The sequence below is a fragment of the Caretta caretta genome, chromosome 4 (genome assembly GCF_965140235.1).
Source record: "Caretta caretta isolate rCarCar2 chromosome 4, rCarCar1.hap1, whole genome shotgun sequence".
Classification (NCBI taxonomy): domain Eukaryota; kingdom Metazoa; phylum Chordata; order Testudines; family Cheloniidae; genus Caretta; species Caretta caretta.
Genome location: NC_134209.1, coordinates 10,025,180 through 10,049,192, shown reverse-complemented (window position 1 = coordinate 10,049,192; position 24,013 = coordinate 10,025,180). Strand labels below are relative to the sequence as shown.

Here is a 24,013-nt window from a genome sequence, read left to right as displayed (position 1 = left end):
CTGCTCTGCACAGGCCCTGGCACCAGCCACTGGTCTCTGCTACTCCTGCAGCACATGGCTGGGGAATCACCCAAGCCCTAGAGGGGGCCCCACAAAATCACCTCCTTCTCCCAAAATTCTCTCACCAGGGCAGCAGGGTGCATTTACCAAAGTCACTGTGATGCCCTTGGGGCCAGCACCTCAGACCAGGGGAGCCCAGGGCATGGCCAGCCCCACTCTGCAGACTGGGGGCAGCTGGCCCCAAGCTCTCCTGGGTGGCTCCTGGTCCCAGCTAGACTCAGGAGCTGTCACTGGAGTTTCCAGAGCTTGGGTATCTCCAAGGCCAGGCTGACGGTGCCCCTGGGGGGCTGAGGAACTAGCAGCAGCTAGCCCAGCCAGGAGCAGTTGTGGGGAGGGCAGAGTGCAGAGATGCTGGCTTGGCCCAGCAATGGGATAAGGACATAGACCATCTGGCCGCGGAGGCCCCATAACTGACTCCTCTGGGACCAGGTCCAGCCCGTGCAGAGCCTGGGGCTGGGACATGTGTGGGGAGGGGGGAAAAGGGGAGAGACAGGGCCTCTCGGCAAGGCAAGATTTGCCCTGCAGTTCTGGGGTTTGTCACCATACAGGGACATCCCTCGGTGGGTCCCTTGGCGACAGCCCCTGGTGGCTGCTCTTTGCCAGGCTCTCCTAGTGCTGCAGTCATTGCTCTATTGCCCTCGCCTCCCATTGGGTCTGGCTGGGTTTCCTGCCGGTCCTGAGGGAGCAGAGAGGAGAGGAGGGACGGGCCAGGCCTCTCCTCCCCAAGGGTAGTGTGGGCAGAACAGCTGGTAGTGGCCCCTACACCATGGCACGGCTAGCTGTGCCTCAAGCAACCAAGCCCCTTAGGCCTGTCAACACCACAGTTCGGCTGGCATACATTGCCTTGCATTCACCTCGCTGTGCCCAGCTCTGCACTCAAATTTGTCTTTGGCCAATGTAATTGCTCCCTTACGGTGATGCAGTAAAACCACCTCTCCAGATGGCATTGGCCTACATCTACCCGAACCATCCTCCAGCAGCTGTCCCGCAATACCCCATTCCCTGCAACAGTGACCACAGTGGCCATGTTGTAAACTCCACGCAGCACCCCTCGCCCCATAAAGTGATTCCTGCACTGCAGGGAGCCTGGTCTGCTTCCCGGGGTTCCCTAAACCCAAAGCTCATGGTAACTTTACACTCTGTGAGGCCGTTGTGACGTTGCACTCATATGCTTTATGAAAATATGCTTATGAACAGGAATATAACATGCCTGGAATATGCTTTATGCTAAATGCCCCATGTAACATATCATTAGAAAGCTTGTAATCTACTAAGTGTGTACTACTAGGGGCAAATCGGGGGCATCCCAGGTACTGGGGGAGGAGGCCCGGGACCCCACTGGTGCTGGGGGAGGGGGCTGCAGTGCGCAGCCTGGGAGTGGGACCCCTGCTGGTCCTGGGGGGTGGGCACAGTTCCCATTGGCCAGGAAACTCAGCCAATGGGAGCTGTGGGGGGCAGGGCCTGCAGGCACAGGCAGAGTGGTGTGGAGACACCCCCCCCCCCAACCCCTCTGCCACCTAGGAGCTGCAGGGCTATGCTGGTGGGAGCTGGGGAGCCCCCCATCCCGAGGTAAGCCGCCCCGCATCCCTCAACCCCCTCCTGCATGAAAACCTCCTAAGCTTACTTTTACCAGCTTCGGTTAAAACTTCCCCAAGGTACAAACTGTTTTACCCTTTTGCCCCTGAACTTCCACTGCCACCACCAACTTTATCTGGGTTCCTGAGAAAACGTAGTTTGGACACGTCTTTCCCCCCCAAATCCTCCCAACGCTTGCACCCCACTTCCTGGGGAAGGTTTGGTAAAAATCCTCACCAATTTGCATAGGTGACCACAGACCCAAACCCTTGGATCTGAGAACAATGAAAAAGCATTCTGTTTTCTTACAAGAAGACTTTTAATAGAAGTAAAAAGGAATCACCTCTGTAAAATCAGGATGGTAGATATCTTACAGGGTAATTAGATTCAAACATAGAGAATCCCTCTAGGCAAAACCTTAAGTTACAAAAAAGACACACAGACAGGAATAGTCATTCTATTCAGCACAGCTATTTTCTCAGCCATTTAAAGAAATCATAATCTAACACCTACCTAGCTAGATTACTTACTAGGTTCTAAGACTCCATTCCTGGTCTATCCCCGACAAAGACCAGCATATAGACAGATTATAGACCCTGTGTTTCTCTCCCTCCTCCCAGCTTTTGAAAGTATCTTGTCTCCTCATTGGTCATTTTGGTCAGGTGCCAGTGAGGTTACCTTTAGCTTCTTAACCCTTTACAGGTGAGAGGATTTTTCCTCTGGCCAGGAGGGATTTTAAAGGGGTTTACCCTTCCCTTTATATTTATGACAACTCGCGACTGCGCCATACAGGAGGCCTGTGATGTGTAGGGGGCCAGATGAGATGATCTAAGAGTCTCTTCTGGCCTTCAAGTCTCCAAATCTCTGCAAAACCGAGTGCGGCACATTGAGCATCCTCTGATGGTTCCACGTGTGGCCTGCGTGAACCCTTGCACGACCACTGAGTGTGTGGGGGTGACCCAGGGGGAGCAGCTCAAACACGCACAGGAGCTGGCTCGGGGCAGGACATGAGCCCTGCAGGGCAGGGGTGGGGGTGGCAGTGACATCACAAGGGCCTTTTGCAGCACTCAGCTGATTGGTGAAAGGAGGTTGGGAGGCGGTGACCTCACAGAGAGTCCACGACAACGGCCAGGGAGGACAGGCTGCAGGGCAGGGGGATCTCAGAGACCCCCGGGGCTTTGCTGCAGGGAGTCTCCTTCTTGAGGTGTCTCCTTGAGGACTGAGAGAGAATTCAGGGTCTCGTATGTGAGCGCGAGGTGGAGCCTCTCTGGAGTTTTCTCCTTTCCCACTGCTCATTGAGCGAGAAGACAGACGTCCCTGTGGAGAAGGGAAGAGCCCCAGAGAGGTTTAGTACCTAGGCAGCCTGATCCACCTGGTGCTGGCCAAATTCTCGGCATGGAAAACAGGAGGTTAAGGTGGGACAATTTTCCCCCAGCTTGGCCTTTGTCCCTTCGAGTCCTGGGGGTTTGTCTTTTTTGCTTTCCCTTTTCCTGCTTCCCTCCCTCCACTGGCGAGGAGGGGGCTGCTCTGTAGCCCTCATGGTGGGAGGCCTCCCAAAGAGATGGGACAGGAAGTGTGCTCTGAGAGTGATCCTCACCGGTGACCTGAGCCATCCCTGGGCCATCTGGGGAACCCTCAGCCCACCGCCAGAGTCTCCACGCTGATTGGCTGAGCAGGGGGTCTAATGGCAGGGAGGAGATTCAGGACTTTGTTGTTCTTGTTCAAGGCCCAGCAAATGAGCCAGAACCAATCATCTGCTTGGTGAATTGTTCTCCTTCTCGCTGCTGAATGTCTCTGAGCCGTTCCTGGTTCTCGCTGGTGTTCTTGTGCTTCTAAAAGACTTGCTGAAGAATCAGTGTGAATGGTTGTTGGTCTGTAGCTCATTCCAGGTCCGTTTATTCAGTGTGTGAAACTCCAGACTGATGGTACATTTGAAAGTCAGGACACCCGGGTCCTGTTCCCAACTCTATCCCGACAGGTTGTGTGATGGAAGACGAGGCTCTTCGCCTTTCTCAGCCTTCGCTTCTCCCTCTGTCAGTTGGGGAGAACAATCCTCTCACACCTGCCTCCCGGTGGGGGGAGGCTGGGGAGCTGTGGGGACCTGTTTGAGAGCGTCACTCGGAGCAGTGTATCGTAGGAGGTGTCCTGTTGGGTTGAGTCATTCCAGAGGATGATGTCGTGCAGCAGAACCCCGTTTTCCCAACCTGGCGTAACACAGCTTTGCATGTTAACCGAACCAAGGGCGCACACAGGTCCAGAAGCCGGTGATTTCTCCTTTGGCCGCCAGATGGCGCTGCAGGCTCCCACTTCCCCCTTCTCCTGGTCAGCACGATGGGGGTTAGTCTCCCCAAAAAGAACGCCTGCTTGAACCCTTGCACTACCACTGAGTGTGTGGGGGTGTGTGCGGGGGTGACACTCCCCAAAAAGCATGCCGTCCAGCCCCCAAATGTGATGAACATGAACAGACACACAGGCACACACACATGAAGTTAGCATGTCAGAGAGGACTGGGTCATCAGCACTCGCAAGCTGACCCCTGATGTGTCCCGGGACTCAGTGGGCTGGACTGAAAAGCAATTTAAAGCCGGTCCCCTCCTATGTCCTTGGACTCAGCTGTCTGGGCTGAGCAACACCTTCATCTGCCACCCTCATCTCCCCCCAGGTTCAGCACCTCATAGAATCATAGAATCATAGAATATCAGGGTTGGAAGGGACCCCAGAAGGTCATCTAGTCCAACCCCCTGCTCAAAGCAGGACCAATTCCCAGTTAAATCATCCCAGCCAGGGCTTTGTCAAGCCTGACCTTAAAAACCTCTAAGGAAGGAGATTCTACCACCTCCCTAGGTAACGCATTCCAGTGTTTCACCACCCTCATAGTGAAAAAGTTTTTCCTAATATCCAATCTAAACCTCCCCCACTGTAACTGTAACCTCCCTATCCCCGCCTTCACCCCACAACCATTCTGCTAGTAACCCACTTGCTGAGCAAACCCCCGAGGACTTTTGGGGCTGCAGGGATCTTTAGCTTGGGTAAAAGGAGCGTTCCTGCAGAGTGAATGGAGAAGCCAAAACCACCCATGGAGGTGGGGTGGGGGGCTAGCAAACTATAACTGATCACAGGAGGCAGGGTCAGGAGGCTATTCCTAGAGAGAGACAGAGGCACAGAAAGAGACAGATGGATCTCAGCACTCCTTGAAGCTGGACTCGATCAGGGTTCCCAGGTGGCCTTGGTCGCTGAGGGACCGGAGCGCTGGAGCCAGGCAGAGCCCCCAGCACAATCAGTCAGGAAAAGCGAATGAGGAGGACTTGTGGCACCTTAGAGACTAACCAATTTATCTGATCAGAAGCTTTCATGGGCTAAAGCCCACTTCATCAGATGCATGCAGGGGAAATACAGCAGGAAGATATAGATATAGTGATACAGAGAAGAGAAAATGGGGGTTGCCATAGCAACTCTTAACGAGACCAATCGATGAAGGTGGGCTGTTAGCAGCAGGAGAAACAAAACTTTTGTTGTGATAATCAGACTAATTTGGGGGACTAAAACTGCAGGGCAGAGAGAGCAGTAAGTGTTGGGGGGTCCTGATCCAGTCCCCCAGCTTCTAGCCGCCCACCCCCTTAAGGCTGCCATTGCTGGGAGCCCCCTCCACCTGCAACTTCAACTTGTAAAGATTGTAGATAAAACCTGTACAGCTGTGTGCCTTTGGGCAAAAAGTTACACACAGGTACATGAAATCCATGCAAAAGGAACCACAGTGGGTAAAACCAGGGAACAAAAGCCTGAGCAGCCAAAACCCCAGCCAGCTGTTGCTCCCACGAAGAGGGAAGAGTTACAATATCTCATCCTTCATATTTCTCGTAGGAACTACCAGGGCCTGATGAAATTGGGGCAGATTGAAAAGTGTGAAAATATTTTTGTGTGATGTAGTGTGTGTGTGTCATGTTGTGTGTTGTCTTGTGTGTGTTTGTGTGATGTTTTGTGTGATGTGTTGTGTTGTGTGTCGCATTCTGTGTGTGTTGTGTGTCATCAAGAGTGTTGTGTTGAGTGTATGTGACGTGTTCTATGTGTGTGTGTGTGTCTGTGTGGGTGTCTGTGATGTGTTATGTGTCAGGTTGTGTGCTTGTGTTGTGTTGTGTGCTTTTTTGTGTGCTGTGCTGTGTATGTGAGATGTTGTGTGTCGTGTTGTGTGTGTTTGTGTATGTGTGACGTGTGTAGTGTTTTCTGTCTGTGTGACATGGTGTGTGTCATGTGCGTGTGTGAGACATGTTTGTGAGTGTGACGTGCGACGTGCTGTGCGTGCGTGCGACATGCAACATTTTGTGTGTGTGAAGTGCGATGTGCTGTGTGTATGACGTTCGACATGCTACGTGCTGTGAGTGCGATGTTTGATGTGTTGTATGTGGCCGCGCTAGGTGCGATGTGCATTGTGCGACAGGCGACATGTGTGTGTTCATGCGACGTGCAATGTTTTGTATGTGTGCGTGCTACATGCGACATGTGCGTGTGATGTGCAACGTGCTGTGTGTGTGCGTGCGACATGTGTGCAACGTGCTACACACGTGTTGTGCGTGCGATGTGCGATGTGTTGTGTCTGTGTGTGCAACACACACGGCATCACACACAACACGTCTCATGACACCACAACCACACAACACACACTCAACATGACACACAAAACGGCACAAAACTCAGCACACAGACACACTGAACACAAGTCTCTGCACGACACACAGCACACACACAAGACATCACACACACACAAACGTGTCTCACACACACACGTGGGCAAACGTGGCTGGTTGCCGTCAGGGTCTGCGTCTCCCTGCGGGTCCAGGGGCCTGGCTGCAGCTCCCGCCCCAGCCCTCCCCCCGGGGGCGTTGGCTGCTGCCCCTTCCCGTGTCCCGGCCCCTCCGGCCTGGGTGTGGGGCTGGTGGCTGGTCTGTGGAAACGCCTGTGGGATGCGGCTTCCTTCGAGTTCCCAAAGGGTTGGTTGGACTCGGGCCCGAGTCTCCTTCACCGTGCGAGAGATCCCGGCGTCACCTTTCCACCACGTCCTTGCCAAGGCTCCGTGCGCAGCTGAGCCGGGAGGGTTTTTTCACCTGTGTTTTTCTCCACCATCCTGCCTGCAGAGGGAGAGCTGCATTCGGGTCTCACTGTGGTGTGTTGGTCAAGGGGTCGGATTCTCACTCGGGGCGGGAGAGAGTGCGGAGAAGACCTTGGAAAGGTGAAGTCGGGGGCAGGACTTTTCAGGTGCCTGTTTTTGTGGGGGTTTCTTGAATGTTGTTTTTTGCTGAAATGGAGAGAAAGGTTGTTGGCTTTTCGGCCTGAAGCCTTGTTCTGTCCAGCAGCCCAAACTGCCAGCCTTGTTTCACCTCTTTAATGTTGGACAGGGACAGGGACACGTGAGCATCTTTGACTCCTTTGGAGCCCCTTGAGTCTATTGAAATGACCACAAAAGTTCCCACCCCCTGTGTGAGTAGCATGTGGGACAGAGCGTCTTTTTTCCTTTCTCCCCTCTCGGATGTCAGAAGCACCCTAGACAGGTGCATGGCTCCTTCCCCTTCACGTGGCATGATAGTGGGCACAGGCTGAGAGAAAACAACTATCCCAGGGCCAAGTGCAAAGTGGGGAAGGTGACTGGTGGGGTCGGACTCTCCTTTGGGTTATTACAAACCCGGGGTTCCTTCCTTTCCTACAAAACAAAATCTGTTTTCTAAATCGCTTCTCTGCTAAGGCTGCGTCTACACTCCCCCTTGTGTCGGTAGAACGTATGTCGCTTGAAGGAGGGACAGCTCAGTGGTTTGAGCATTGCCCTGCTAAACACAGGGTTGTGAGTTCAATCCTTGAGGGGGCCATTTAGGGATCTGGGGCAAAAATTGGGGATTGGTCCTGCTTTGAGCAGGGGGTTGGACTAGATGACCTCCTGAGGTCCCTTCCAACCCTGATATTCTATGATTCTATGATTCTAAGTTACACCGACCTAAGTGCTGGTGTGGACAGTGCTATGTCGCTGGGAGAGTTTCTCCTGCCAACATGGCTACGGCTGCTCGCTGGGGGTGAAGAGCTCCCTCCCGTAGGCTTCCAGCGGCTACCCTAGAGAGCTTCCAGCGGGGCAGCTGCATGGGTCCTGCAAGGCCACTGTAAGCTCCCCAGTGCAGCCGCAGCCTTAGGGCAGGGACGATGCCCCCCGCGGGACTCTGGGGATACAGTCTGGGCCTGTCACCTCCAGGGCACTGGGGTTCTCTTCTGCCCAAGGCAGGAGTGAAGAGAAGTCTGTATGACGCGATGGCCATTCAGAGACTGGGAAGGAATGAGCTGGTTTGAGGGAAGTTGATCTCAGTCCAGTTGCAAGTGGGCAGATGTCCACAGAACAAAGACCAGCAGGAACCTTGGAATCTAGTGGTCAAAGCATGGAGGCTGAGGAGTGAATTGCCCACAGGGACTGAACTCCCGTCCGGTCCCCAGAGCTGCTCTCAGTCAATCGGGGCTGAAGCACATTGACGGGACACCTCGGGGAAGCTTGCCCAGCCATTGCTGGATCTGGAACTATTCTGTGGCTGGATACACAGAAATTCCTTCTCCCGGCCCCTCAATTCAGCATTTCTCACTGGGAAGAAATTCAGAGTAAAATACGGCAATCAAAGAAATAATGATGAATGGGGAAAAAACTGGTTTCTTTCTAGATGTGAAGAAGGGAAGTTCTAGCAACTGGAGGACACGTCTCCTGACCTGGAAATCAGACTTGGTTCTTGGTGCCAACAAACCAGTGCTGTAAAGGAGACGCTGAGGAAAATCAAAGGTACCGAGAAGGGAGTTAGGTGGGGAAACTGAGACACGCATCTGGGACTTTTGGAAGTGACAGGTTCTGACCAATTAGTTGCAATAGATGCGAACATCAAACTGAAACAAATGAGAGTGAACCAAGAAATAATCATTCCTGACTCAGGGGAAAAGTCTGGGGGGATTTTGCAAGGCCACAACAACAAATGGTTCATAATCTGTAGTCATTTGAATGTGGTTCATTTGACCACTAACAATGACACTTGGCCCTTGCTCGAAATTCTTCCTGTATTTTCTCCATTTCACTCCCTGACTCTGTATCTCTGCCCCTTTCCCCCTGTTTGTTCCTCAGAATTAGAATTAGCCCTGGTCTACACTAGGAATTTAGATCGAATTTAGCAGCGTTAAATTGATGTAAACCTGCACCCGTCCACACGATGAAGCCCTTTTTTTCGACTTAAAGGGCTCTTAAAATCGATTTCCTTACTTCACCCCTGACAAGTGGATTAACGCTTAAATCAGCCTTGCCAGGTCGAATTTGGGGTACTGTGGACACAATTCGGCGGTATTGGGCTCTGGGAGCTATCCCAGAGTGCTCCATTGTGACCGCTCTGGACAGCACTCTCAACTCTAGGAAAAGAACCGCGAACTTTTGAATCTCATTTCCTGTTTGGCCAGCATGGCAAGCTGCAGGTGACCATGCAGAGCTCATCAGCAGAGGTGACCATGATGGAGTCCCAGAATCGCAAAAGAGCTCCAGCATGGACCGAACGGGAGGTACGGGATCTGATCGCTGTATGGGGAGAGGAATCCGTGCTATCAGAACTCCGTTCCAGTTTTCGAAATGCCAAAACCTTTGTCACAATCTCCCAGGGCATGAAGGACAGAGGCCATAACAGGGACCCGAAGCAGTGCCGCGTGAAACTTAAGGAGCTGATGCAAGCCTACCAGAAAACCAGAGAGGTGAACGGCCGCTCCGGGTCAGAGCCCCAAACTTGCTGCCTCTATGATGAGCTGCATGCCATTTTAGGGGGTTCAGCCACCACTACCCCAGCCATGTTGTTTGACTCCTTCAATGGAGATGGAGGCAACACAGAAGCAGGTTTTGGGGACGAAGAAGAAGATGATGATGATGATGAGGTTGTAGACAGCTCACAGCAAGCAAGTGGAAAAACTGGTTTTCCCAACAGCCAGGAACTGTTTCTCACCCTGGACCTGGAGCCAGTACCCCCTGAACCCACCCAAGGCTGCCTCCTGGACCCAGCAGGCGGAGAAGGGACCTCCGGTGAGTGTACCTTTTAAAATACTATACATGGTTTAAAAGCAAGCATGTGAAAGGATTAATTTGCCCTGGCATTCACAGCTCTCCTGGATGTACTCCCAAAGCCTCTGCAAAAGGTTTCTGGGGAGGGTAGCCTTATTGCGTCCTCCATGGTAGGACACTTTACCACTCCAGGCCAGTAGCACGTACTCGGGAATCATTGTACAACAAAAAGACAAGGAGGACTTGTGGCACCTTAGAGACTAACCAATTTATTTGAGCATGAGCTTTCGTGAGCTACAGCTCACTTCATCGGATGCCTTTTGAGAGCTCATTCTTAATCTTTCCCTGTTTGCTGTAGAGGATGTTGATCAGGTGATTCCGCAGTTTCTTTGAGAGCGTGTGGCACAAGCTGTCAGCATAGTCTGTGTGGTATGTAGATTGTAATGTATTTTTTACCTTCAGTCCTTTTGGTACAATGTCCATCTGTTTGCATTTGGAAAGGAAGATGATGTCTGTCTCTATCTGTACACGTTTTTTTCATGCAGTTGATAGATTTCCACTCCATACGGCTAAATGCAGTGCCTTGCATAATGACAGGTTTCAGAGTAACAGCCATGTTAGTCTGTATTCGCAAAAAGAAAAGGAGTACTTGTGGCACCTTAGAGACTAACCAATTTATTTGAGCATGAGCTTTCGTGAGCTACAGCTCACTTCATCGGATGCCAAAGCATTGCAGTGTATGTTTGTTGGCATTCAAACAACATCCGTTCTTTATCTCTCTGTGTTATCCTCAGGAGAGTGAGATATCATTCATGGTCACCTGGTTGAAATAGGGTGCTTTTCTTCAGGGGACACTCAGAGGTGCCCGTTCCTACTGGGCTGTTTGCCTGTGGCTGAACAGAAATGTTCCCCGCTGTTAGCCACGGGGAGGGGGGAGGGTTGAGGGGGTAGCCATGCGGTAGGGGGAGGCAAAATGCGACCTTGTAACGAAAGCACATGTGCTATGTATGTAACGTTAACAGCAAGGTTTACCCTGAAAGAGTGTAGCCACTGTTTTATAAAATGTGTCTTTTTAAATACCGCTGTCCCTTTTTTTTCTGCACCAGCTGCATGTGTTTCAATGATCACAGGATCTTCTCCTTCCCTGAGGCTAGTGAAGATTAGAAAGAAAAAAAAAACGCACTCGTGATGAAATGTTCTCTGAGCTCATGCTGTCCTCCCACACTGACAGAGCACAGACGAATACATGGAGGCAAATAATGTCAGAGTGCAGGAAAGCACAGAATGACTGGGAGGAGAGGTGGCGGGCTGAAGAGAGTAAGTGGCGGGCTGAAGACAGGCTGAAGCTCAAATGTGGCGGCAGCGTGATGAGAGGAGGCAGGATTCAATGCTGAGGCTGCTGGAGGATCAAAGCAATATGTTCCAGTGTATGGTTGAGCTGCAGCAAAGGCAGCTGGAGCACAGACTGCCGCTACAGCCCCTGTGTAACCAACCACCCTCCTCCCCAAGTTCCATAGCCTCCACACCCAGATGCCCAAGAACGTGGTGGGGGGGCTTCCAGCCAACCAGCCACTCCACCACAGAGGATTGCCCAAAAAACAGAAGGCTGGCATTCAATAAATTTTAAAGTTGTCAACTTTTAAAGTGCTGTGTGGCATTTTCCTTCCCTCCTCCACCACCCCTCCTGGGCTACCTTGGTAGTCATCCCCCTATTTGTGTGATGAATGAATAAAGAATGCATGAATGTGAAGCAACAATGACTTTATTGCCTCTGCAAGTGGTGATCGAAGGGAGAAGGGGACGGTGGTTAGCTTACAGGGAAGTAGAGTGAACCAAGGGGCGGGGGGTTTCATGAGGGAGAAACAAACAGAACTTTCACACCGTAGCCTGGCCAGTCATGAAACTGGTTTTCAAAGCTTCTCTGATGCGTACCGCGCCCTCCTGTGCTCTTCTAACCGCCCTGGTGTCTGGCCGCGTGTAACCAGCAGCCAGGCGATTTGCCTCAACCTCCCACCCCGCCATAAACGTCTCCCCTTTACTCTCACAGATATTGTGGAGCGCACAGCAAGCAGTAATAACAGTGGGAATATTGGTTTCGCTGAGGTCTAAGCAAGTCAGTAAACTGCGCCAGCGCGCCTTTAAACGTCCAAATGCACATTCTACCACCATTCTGCACTTGCTCAGCCTGTAGTTGAACAGCTCCTGACTACTGTCCAGGCTGCCTGTGTACGGCTTTATGAGCCATGGCATTAAGGGGTAGGCTGGGTCCCCAAGGATACATATAGGCATTTCAACATCCCCAACAGTTATTTTCTGGTCTGGGAATAAAGTCCCTTCCTGCAGCTTTTGAAACAGACCAGAGTTCCTGAAGATGCGAGCATCATGCACCTTTCCCGGCCATCCCACGTTGATGTTGGTGAAACGTCCCTTGTGATCCACCAGAGCTTGCAGCACTATCGAAAAGTACCCCTTGTGGTTTATGTATTCGCCAGCTTGGTGCTCCGGTGCCAAGATAGGGATATGGGTTCCGTCTACGGCCCCACCACAGTTAGGGAATCCCATTGCAGCAAAGCCATCCACTATGACCTGCACATTTCCCAGGGTCACTACCCTTGATATCAGCAGATCTTTGATTGCGTGGGCTATTTGCATCACAGCAGCCCCCACAGTAGATTTGCCCACTCCAAATTGATTCCCAACTGACCGGTAGCTGTCTGGCGTTGCAAGCTTCCACAGGGCTATTGCCACTTGCTTCTCAACTGTGAGGGCTGCTCTAATCTTGGTATTCATGCGCTTCAGGGCAGGGGAAAGCGAGTCACAAAGTTCCATGAAAGTGCCCTTACACACGCAAAAGTTTCGCAGCCACTGGGAATCGTCCCAGACCTGCAACACTATGCGGTCCCACCAGTCTGTGCTTGTTTCCCAGGCCCAGAATTGGCATTGCACCGAACGAACCTGCCCCATTAGCACCATGATGCCCACATTGCCAGGGCCCGTGCTTTGAGAGAAATCTGTGTCCATGTCCTGATCACTCACGTGACCGCGCTGACGTCGCCTCCTCGCCCGGTATCATGTTGCCAGGTTCTGGTGCTGCATATACTGCTGGAAAAGGCGTGTGGTGTTTAATGTGCTCTTAATTGCCAAAGTGAGCTGAGCGGCCTCCATGCTTGCCTTGGTATGGCGTCCGCACAGAAAAAAGGCGCAGAACAATTGTCTGCCGTTGCTCTGACAGAGGGAGGGGCGACTGACGACATGGCTTACAGGGTTGGCTTACAGGGAATTAAAATCAACAAGGGGGGTGGCTTTACATCAAGGAATATTTCAGGCAGGACTTCACTGAGGGTTCCAATAAGAAATGGTGCATCTAAGTAATTGTTCTTATTGGAACAAGCCGGTTGGTCTGGCCTCTGCTTGAGCTGCCAGTGGAAACTTGATTCAGGGAAATAGTTTACACCCTCCCCCCAAACCCCCTCATCATAACGCAAATGGATACTTTTATAAGTGTTTACCCAGTTTCCAAGAATTCCTGGCCAGTTTCCGTCTCTATAACCTGTCTGCTTGGAGCCTCATAGGAGCTCAAAATTTGTCATATCAGCTGTTCTGATTGCCTGAATTGGTCTCCCTGTCCTGAAACCCCCTGGATTTCTGTCGTTCCACATCTTTTCATGATTGATTTCCTAACAATGTTATTTAGATGACAATGTCCAGTAGAGCAAGAACCCACCGGAGAGGTCGGAATTAGGAAACCCCGGTGATCCAATCCCCCGGCCCGAGCTCTTTCATTATTTAGCCGCGGGGACCCAACTTCCACAGGAGCGCGGGAGACAGCCCCACCACACCACCGTGCTTCACACACTGACCTGAAACATGGGGACCCTGGTTCAATCCTTCCTCCCTTGCAGGCAGTGGGGTGTGATGCTGGCAGCACCAGGCCCTGCTCAGGCCTCCCTGAGCCACAGATCGAGCCCAAAGGCAGGCTTGCCTCGGTGGCAGGACAGAGCAGAGGGCCCAAGGGGAGTGTCTGGGACTCCCTCTTCAGGATGTTGCCGTACCTGGGGAGTTAGCTCTTGGTGGGTGAAATCAAACTATCGAGCTCCCAGTCCCCATGGGGTGTGTGCCCTGGTGTGTAACACTGCCCTGAGGTTGGTACTCACGCCCCGAGCTACGCGAGGCAGCTGGACACAGCCCAGGTGAGTGCTGTGAGAGAAGGGTCGGTCTCGGACACCTCCCACTCCTCAGTCTCTCCCATTCAAGGGCTTGGCTGGCTCCCTGCCCCGTGAGCTGGCTTTCGGGAGTTGTATTGTACGGTGCCTGTGTGGCCCATGCGTTGTACGGGGAGTTTCGGCACCTAACTCCGCTGTGTGGATCCGTGTTGTTCCTGTGATTTTCTAGCTGTCTAAACCCATGGCCTGTGACGCTCAGCATTGCCACACCTCCGTCCCGTCCTGGGCTGCGCCCTGTGTCACCAGTCAGCTCTCTGCAGAGCACAGCTGAGCGATTCCTGATTGACAGGAGTGTGTCCAGGAGAAGAGACAGAGCACAGACTGGAAAGGGACACCTCTCAGCAAAGCCCAAATGCTGCTCCTAGAGGCTCGCTATTCCCTGTGGGTGCTGGAGGGGGACAATGTGATGGGATCCCCCTGAGGTGCAGCCTGGGACCAAGGGACCGCTGTGCCCCCTGAACCCTCTCCAGCCTGGGCTGTCTCTCCCAATGCCCTGCTAGTGACCAGCAGCAACCCCGCCAGGTGCTGTTGTCACCCAGCTTGATCGCATGAATGCTCCCCGAGCCACTCCTGAGTCACACAGGGAGGCACCAGCCGGATCCCCCCAGCTCCCAGCCCTGTATCTCAGGAGTAGGCTCTCTATCGTATGAATTGTTTCCCCACTTCGTCAGTGAAAAGTGGCTCGACACCAGCCTTTGATAACTGAGGAATTTACCATACACTTCAGGGAAACTCACTGGTGAAGTTGAACAGCTCAACACGTTTATTGGCGACAAAATAGAGATTTTAAGTGGTATGAAGTGAACGGCAAAAAATCCAAGTAAGTTACCAAAGGAAATAAACACCTAAGTGCACAGTCTGAACTCTCAACCCTCCTAGACTGGGCAACAACGAGACGAAGCCGTTTTTCTCCCCCTCCTGGATTTTGCAGTCCCTAGCACCCAGATTTCTCCCTTGAAATCTGGGCCAGTCCCCTCAGTTGGAGTCTCAAGTCTTCAGTGTCTTTCTTGCTTGCAGTGTAGGTGGGGGAAGGAGAAAGGACAAGCATGTGCCCCTGGGTTTGAGTTTGGTTTTTGTTCCCTCAATCCCTGTGCTTGGGAAGACCCAGTCCAGGCATGTCTGGGGTGGGGTCGGGGCATTGCTCAATCTCCCAGCAAGGTGGAGCAATTCCCTTGCTTTGGCCTCATGCAGGTGAATCATTGAATGGGAGCTTCCTTGCTGGGCAATGGCTCTTGATGGGTTGTATCACACCCCACCCAGGGGTTGCTGACCTTCCTTGCTGGTACCTCTGGGGAAGCTCATTTTGGGCTGATTCCACAACTTACAGCATGTTTCAGTGAAAACCGTCCAATTCTTCTCATTTCATAGGCATTGAGGAGACACAGATCTAGACAGAGAGAAGAGTGACTTTTGGCAGCTCCTCACCTTTCCCCTGATCCCTTGCATGGCATGGTTTACGTGTAACATCACAATTCAATCCAAGGTGAGGAATATGGGGGTTACAGGGCACTTAGAGGAGTAGGATTCGATGTTTGCATTTTGCATAATGAAAGACAAGGGATAATCATGTATTAAATGGATTGATGTATGATAGGATTTGACCATATTCTGCCCGCCACCCTTTCTGAGAGCAGGAAGGAACGGCCTCGTGTGCCATTGGTAAAGAGGCATCAGCCAGATTCTGATGTCTGAAGCTGATTTCAGGCAGGAATAGACCAGAACAGTCCTGGTCACCTTTTGTTTCACGATAAGGTTTCATTACGGTATTTGCTCCAAGGTGTTGTTTCTTCTCTGCATTACAAATTAAGTTGTGTTTCTTCTCTGCATTGCAAACTAAGTTGCCTAAGGTTCTTTTGTAATCCCTTTAGAAACCATATCATCCTTTCTAAAATATTATCCTGTTTGAAAGTCTCCATCAAATTGTTTGGTATGAGTGAGAAATGTGTGCATAGTTCAAAATAAAGGTGAAAAGCCATCACAAATGTCCAGATGGTCAAGAAGAAGTGAGAGACTTGGAAACAGCAGGAGACAATCAGAAAACATCCATTGTATCCGACGCTAAACATGTTAGCAGCATTGATGACCTCAAAGGTGAGGCAGGCACCCTGAATGCAAGACAACAAAGAAGAGCTAAGGATGGGACGCCAACAAAACCATCAAATGATAATAGCGGAAAACCCGGAGATTAACCCCACTTAAGGACTAACGATTACAGAATGACATTGCAAAATCCATCGACGAAAGTGGGAATTGACAAGTCTAAAACTGGGGTGTTTTGCCATCAGACTCTGGGTTCAGTCCTGCAAAGCCTCGGAGCATGGGATCGCGACCGACGGAGCTCAGCTCCTCGCTTGTGTTCAATCTAACTGGCCATTATATTGACAAGAGCTACAGCAAACTGGTAACTGTAAGACCATCTGCAGGACGTGTGTGTGTGTGTGATTAAATGCGTATGCTAAGAGTTGTATTTTCAAGAAATGCGGCGTATTGCCTTTCCCCCTGAAAAGATCCCGTGTGCTTCTTATCAGCGCAGCACACTCCCCCAAGGTGTAGAGTGTCACAAACACATCTCATGACTCTGCCCCAAACAACTGGAACTAGGACATGAATGTGGAAGAAACAAGAAGAATTGTGTTAATGGTTTATTTACAGTAACTGGAAAGCAGGAAAGTAAAAGGAGCTGAGAAGGAGCTTTCATAACCACAGTGTAGGGCAAGGGGACCCAGAGATTTTGAGAACAGTTTTCTCAATGGCACTAAAGCAAGACAAATGGCCAGGAAGTAACCCAGGGAATTAATGAATTACCATCTCACTTGAAGAAAAGGAGGACTTGTGGCACCTTAGAGACTAGCAAATTTCTTTGAGCATAAGCATTCGTGAGCTACAGCTCACTTCATTGGATGCATTCAGTGGAAAATACAGTGGGGAGATTTATATACAGAGAGAACATGAAACAATGGGTGTTACCATACACACGGTAACGAGAGTGATCACTTAAGGTGAGCTATTACCAGCCGGAGAACGGGGAGGGGGGAACCTTTTGTAGTGATAATCAAGGTGGGCCATTTCCAGCAGTTGACAAGAAAGTCTGAGGAACAGTGGGGGGTGGGGGTGAGGAGAAATAGACATGGGGAAATAGTTTTACTTTGTGAAATGACCCATCCACTCCCAGCCTCTATTCAAGCATCAGTTAATTGTGTCCAGTTTGCAAATTAATTCCAATTCAGCAGTCTCTGGTTGGAGTTTGTTTTTGAAGTTTTTTAGTTGAAGAATTGCAACTTTTAGGTCTGTAATCGAGTGACCAAAGAGATGGAAGTGTTCTCCAATTGGTTTTTGAATGTTATAATTCTTGACGTCTGATTTGTGTCCATTGATTCTTTTACATAGAGACTGTCCTGTTTGACCAATGTACATGGCAGAGGGTCATTGCTGGCACATGATGGCATATATCAGATTGGTGGATGTGTAGGTGAATGAGCCTCTGATAGTGTGGCTGATGTGATTAGGCTCTATGATGATGTCCCCTGAATAGATATGTGGACAGAGTTGGCAACGGGCTTTGTTGCAAGGATAGGTTCCTGGGTTAGTGGTTCTGTTGTGTGGTGTGTGGTTGCTGGTGAGTATTTGCTTCAGGTTGGAGGCCTGTCTGTAAGCAAGGGCTGGCCTGTCTCTCAAGATCTGTGAGAGTGATGGGTCGTCCTTCAGGATAGGTTGTAGATCCTTGATGATGCATGGGAGAGGTTTTAGTTGGGTGCTGAAGGTGACGGCTAGTGGCGTTCTGTTATTTTCTTTGTTGGGCCTGTCCTGTAGTAGGTGACTTCTGGGTACTCTTCTGGCTCTGTCAATCTGTTTCTTCACTTCCGCAGGTGGGTAGTGTAGTTGTCAGAACGCTTGACAGAGATCCTGTAGGTGTTTGTCTGTGTCTGAGGGGTTGGAGCAAATGCGGTTGTATCGCAGAGCTCGGCTGTAGACAAGGGATCGTGTGGTGCGCCTCCAGCTTTCATCCAGACCACACCACACGATCCCTTGTCTACAGCCAAGCTCTACGGTACAACCGCATTTGCTCCAACCCCTCGGACAGAGACAAACACCTACAGGATCTCTATCAAGCGATCTTAAAACTACCTGCTGAAGGGAAGAATACCCAGAAGTCACCTACTCCAGGACAGGCCCAACAAAGAAAGGAACAGAACGCCACCAGCCGTCACCTTCAGCCCCCAACTGAAACCTCTCCAGCGCAGCATCAAGGATCTGCAACCTATTCTGAAGGATGATCCCTCACTCTCACAGATCTTGGGAAACAGGCCAGTCCTCACTTACAGACAGCCCCCCAACCTGAAGCAAATACTCACCAGCAACCACACAACAAAAACACTAACCCACGAACCGATCCTTCCAACAAACCCATTGCCAACTCTGTCCACATATCTATTCTGGAGATCTGGAGTACTGTGTCCAGTTTGGAGCCCCACACTACAAGAAGGAGGTGGAAAAATTGGAAAGAGTCCAGCAGAGGGCAACAAAAATGAGTAGGGGACAGGAACACATGACTTATGAGGAGAAGCTGAGGGAACTGGGATTCTTTAGTCTGCAGAAGAGAAGACTGAGGGGGATTTGATAGCTGCTTTCAACTATCTGAAAGGTGGTTCCAAAGAGGATGGATCTAGACTGTTCTCAGTGGTAGCTGATGACAGAACAAGGAGTAATGGTCTCATATTGCAGTGGGGGAGGTTTAGGTTGGATATTAGGAAACACTTTTTCACTAGGAGGGTGGTGAAACACTGGAATGCGTTACCTAGGGAGGTGGTGGAATCTCCTTCCTTAGAAGTTTTTAAGGTCAGGCTTGACAAAGCCCTGGCTGGGATGATTTAGTTGGGGATTGGTCCTGCTTTGAGCAGGGGAGTTGTTGGGGACACTGGGGCATGGCCACTAGGTAACTCGAGGGGATGGAAGACCACGAGTGTCAATGAAGCCCCCTCGCACTAGGCCCAGGTGTCCTTGCCCCCCCCCCCCCGCCTGGAGGCACTCGCAGCAGATCTGCATACTAGGTCCAAGTGTCCTTGCCCCCCCCAGCCTGGAGGCACTCGCAGCAGTTATGCTGAGGATCTGCAACAATATGTTGCAGAGTCAGACTGCCTGAAACTAAACAAGGCCGAACAGGGCAGATATGGAAGAACAATGCTGAATAAAGCAGCTTTATGTATAGTTTAACAAATGATACAGAGAACAAGGGAACTAGCTGGGAACTGGATTGGCTGGCTAGATGGATACTTAGGGCAGCTTGCTATTGGATAGGTATGCTGGGAAAAAGGATGTATAAAAGCCTGTGTAACTTCCTGCTGTGGGTGCAGAATATGAGATCTTATTCTCCCTGTACCTTTTTGCAGCTGCAAATAAACTTTTCTGCTTCTCCACCCCGTTGTGATTATTGGGTGTAGCACACCGGGTAGCGAACCAACCTCAGCTGTTGTTTAGCCTCTTGGCACTGGGTGCCGGCAACAGGTTGGACTACATGACCTCCTGAGGTCCCTTCCAACCCTGATATTCTATGAATCTATGATTCTATGATTCTAGGCACACCATCCTAGGACCTAATCACATCAGCCACACCATCATGGGCTCATTCTCCTGCACGTCTACCAATGTGATGTTTGCCATCATTTGCCAGCAATGCCCCTCTGCCATGTACATTGGCCAAACCGGATAATCTCTATGCAAAAGAATAAATGGACACAAATCAGACCTCAAGAATTATAACATTCAGAAACCAGTCGGAGAACGCTTCAACCTCCCTGGTCACTCAATTTCAGATCTAAAATTCGCAATTCTCCAATAAAAATACTTCAAAAACAGACTCCAGCCAGAAACTGCAGAATTGGAATTAATTTGCAAACTGGACACTGTTAAATTAGGCTTGAATAAAGATTGGGAGTGGGTGGGTTATTACACAAAGTAAAAACTATTTCCCCATGCTAAGTTCCCCACTACTGTTACTCACATCTTCCTCTCAACTCCTTGAAATGGGCCATCCTGATTTTCACTACAAAAGGTTTTTTTCCTCCTTCTGAGAATAGCCCACCTTAATTGATTTAGTTGTCTGTCTGTTGTCTGTCTGTCAGTTGTCTGTCTGTCAGTTGATTGTCTGTTAGAGTTGGTATGGCAACCCCCATTTTTTCATGTTCTCTGTGTATATATATCTTCCGACTGTATTTTCCAGTGGATGCATCCGATGAAGTGGGTTTTAGCCCACGAAAGCTTATGCCCAAATACATTTGTTAGTCTCTAAGGTGCCACAAGTACTCCTCGTTTTCTTTTGTTTTTTGCTGATACAGACTAACACGGCTCCCACTCTGAACTAAATCATTACATCTCTCCCCAGAATCAATCTGTAAGCACAAAGAACACCCTGGAGGCCAGGCCTTTAAACGTTAGGAAACATCAGAGTTAAGGTGACGTGTACATACTTTGTGCGGTGCTGTTGTGCATGTTTGTTATGATACAGACTCACAAGTGTGGCCTTGAGGTCAATTCCCTGCCCCCCACAGCATCAATTTCCTCTAGACTCCCAAGGGAAGTGGTGCTTCCTCCATCCCTTGATGAGATGCCTTTCTCGAGTCTGCTTTGGTCCAAAACTCGCCACTGCGCCATACAGGAGGCCTGTGATGTGTAGGGGGGCCAGATGAGATGATCTAAGAGTCTCTTCTGGCCTTCAAGTCTCCAAACCTCTGCAAAACCGAGTGCGGCACATTGAGCATCCTCTGATGGTTCCACGTGTGGCCTGCGTGAACCCTTGCACGACCACTGAGTGTGTGGGGGTGACCCAGGGGGAGCAGCTCAAACACGCACAGGAGCCGGCTCGGGGCAGGACATGAGCCCTGCAGGGCAGGGGTGGGGGTGGCAGTGACATCACAAGGGCCTTTTGCAGCACTCAGCTGATTGGTGAAAGGCGGTTGGGAGGCGGTGACCTCACAGAGAGTCCACGACAACGGCCAGGGAGGACAGGCTGCAGGGCAGGGGGATCTCAGAGACCCCCGGGGCTTTGCTGCAGGGAGTCTCCTTCTTGAGGTGTCTCCTTGAGGACTGAGAGAGAATTCAGGGTCTCGTATGTGAGCGCGAGGTGGAGCCTCTCTGGAGTTTTCTCCTTTCCCACTGCTCTTGAGCGAGAAGACAGACGTCCCTGTGGAGAAGGGAAGAGCCCCAGAGAGGTTTGGTACCGAGGCAGCCTGATCCACCCGGTGCTGGCCAAATTCTCGGCACAGAAAACAGGAGGTTAAGGTGGGACAATTTTCCCCCAGCTAGGCCTTTGTCCCTTCGAGTCCTTGAGGTTTGTCTTTTTTGGTTTCCCTTTTCCTGCTTCCCTCCCTCCACTGGCGAGGAGGGGGCTGCTCTGTAGCCCTCATGGTGGGAGGCCTCCCAAAGAGATGGGACAGGAAGCGTGCTCTGAGAGTGATCCTCACCGGTGACCTGAGCCATCCCTGGGCCATCTGGGGAACCCTCTGCCCACTGCCAGAGTCTCCACGCTGATTGGCTGAGCAGGGGGTCTCGTGGCAGGGAGGAGATTCAGGACTTTGTTGTTCTTGTTCAAGGCCCAGCAAATGAGCCAGAAAAATTATTTGCTTGGTGAATTGTTCTCCTTCTCGCTGCTGATTGTCTCTGAGCCGTTCCTGGTTCTCGCTGGTGTTCTCCTTCTTCTAAAACACTTGCTGAAGAATCAGTGTGAATGGTTGTTGGTCTGTAGCTCATTCCAGGTCCGTTTATTCAGTGTGTGAAACTCCAGACTGATGGTTCGTTTGAAAGCCAGGACACCCGGGTCCTGTTCCCAACTCTATCCCGACAGGTTGTGTGATGGAAGACAAGGCCCTTCGCCTTTCTCAGCCTTCGCTTCTCCCTCTGTCAGTTGGGGAGAACAATCCTCTCACACCTGCCTCCCAGTGCAGGGAGGCTGGGTGTAACTCATTCGGCCAAGCATCCGAAGTTGGTGCTTTGCCGTTCCTAGATTGAGCTGGAGGTACGGGGAAGATGGGGCAGGGAAACAGAGGGACCCTGGGGATTCTGTGAGGTCATTAAACCAGAGCAGAAGTTAGTGTGGGGGACAGATCTCCTGTACCCCTTCCCTACAGGGACATGCGGGTAATGTGAATGGAGGAGGTGGGGGACCAAGTCACCCTGAGGATCCTGCAAAATTAATACAACCAGAGCAGGAGAGAGTGGGGTATAGACACCCTGAACTCTCTCTCTTCTCCAGAATGACCCTGATTACCAGAACTGGGGGACTCCTCAGAGAGCAGAAGAGAGCTGGAGGGGATAGACCTCTGCAATATGGACTATATGGTGGATAGAAAATTGGTCCTCGAGCCGGTTTTGTTCAATATCTTCATAAATGATCTGGAGGATGGTGTGGATTGCACCCTCAGCAAGTTTGCAGATGACACTAAACTGGGAGGAGAGGTAGATACGCTGAAGGGTAGAGATACGATACAGAGGGACCTAGACAAATTGGAGGATTGGGCCAAAAGAAATCTGATGAGGTTCAACAAGGACAAGTGCAGAGTCCTGCACTTAGGACGGAAGAATCCCATGCATCGCTACAGACTAGGGACCGAATGGCTAGGCAGCAGTTCTGCAGAAAAGGACCTAGGGGTTACAGTGGACAAGAAGCTGGATATGAGTCAACAGTGTGCCCTTGTTGCCAAGAAGGCCAATGGCATTTTGGGATGTATATGTAGGGGCATTGCCAGAAGATCGAGGGACGTGATCGTTCCCCTCTATTCGACATTGGTGAGGCCTCATCTGGAGTCCTGTGTCCAATTTTGGGCCCCACACTACAAGAAGGATGTGGACAAATTGGAAAGCATCCAGCGGAGGGCAACAAAAATGATTAGGGGACTGGAACACATGACTTATGAGGAGAGGCTGAGGGAACTGGGATTGTTTAGTCTGTGGAAGAGAAGAATGAGGGGGGATTTGATAGCTGCTTTCAACTACTTGAAAGGGGGTTCCAGAGAGGATGGTTCTAGACTATTCTCAGTGGTGGCAGATTACAGAACAAGGAGTAATGGTCTCAAATTGCAGTGGGGGAGGTTTAGGTTGGATATTAGGAAAAACTTTTTCACTAGGAGGATGGTGAAACACTGGAATGCGTTCCCTAGGGAGTTGGTGGAATCTCCTTCCCTAGAAGTTTTTAAGGTCAGGCTTGACAAAGCCCTGGCTAGGATGATTTAGTTGGGGATCGGTCCTGCTTTGAGCAGGGGGTTGGACTAGATGACCTCCTGAGGTCCCTTCCAACCCTGATATTCTATGATTCTATTAATATCCAGAGTACTCCCTCTGGGGTTGTGCCACCCTGCACCCCCTACAGGGAACATGCAAGAACAAGCAGCAGTGAGGTGATCCTTGAAGGTTGTGAGCTCTCTATAGTGGGGGGTCTTTAGTGTACAAAGACCCAACAGATGGAGTGTGGGCCCCCTGTGGGTTTGGCTTCCCTCCTGAAAGGAGCTGGGAGGGTGTAGGACCCAGCAGCATAAGTGGGAACCCCATTTCTCAGGGGAGGGAGGGCCCAGTAGCAAGGGGAGGACCCAGTGGTCTACCTGCAATGGGGTCTTGGTGAGATTTCAGAGAGAGGCTGCTGCTGACCCTCAGCTGTGTTTCAGGGTTTCACATTATCCAGACGATATACGGCTGTGATCTCCGGGAAGACAACACCACTTGGGGGTTTTACCAGGATTCATATGACGGACGCGACTTTCTTACCTTCGATAAGGAGACCGTGACTTGGGTAGCAGCAGACATTGGGGCTCAGATCTCCAAGAGGAGATGGGATGCTGAAGTACTTGACAACCAGCGGTGGAAACGCTACCTGGAGGAGACATGTATTCCCTGGCTAAGGAGTTCTTTAGAGTACGGGAAGGAGACTCTGCAGAGGAAAGGTAAGATGGGGGACAAGCCCCACCCAAGAGGTCACTACAAGTTACATCTCCATTCCCCAGCCCCAGTTCCAAAATGGAGCAGGGCAGTAAGGGGCAATTCAGCGAACCTTGCACCAGGGATGGGTGGGGAAAGAACCCCTTCCCCGCCAACGCTGCTGGAAAAGAAGATAAGAAATTTAAAATGT

The 24,013-nt window shown here is 50.9% G+C and overlaps 1 protein-coding gene across 1 annotated transcript in view; it reads left to right on the top strand.

Moving 5' to 3' along the window:
• The first annotated feature begins 5,995 nt into the window (after nucleotides 1-5,995).
• LOC142071815 (class I histocompatibility antigen, F10 alpha chain-like) overlaps nucleotides 5,996-24,013 on the top strand; it is a 28,728-nt gene continuing 10,710 nt past the window's right edge. Inside the window, exons 1-2 of the mRNA XM_075127366.1 lie at nucleotides 5,996-6,047; nucleotides 23,511-23,828. Of these exons, the coding sequence (XP_074983467.1) occupies nucleotides 5,996-6,047; nucleotides 23,511-23,828 (370 nt within the window). The remainder of the gene's footprint in view (nucleotides 6,048-23,510; nucleotides 23,829-24,013) is intronic.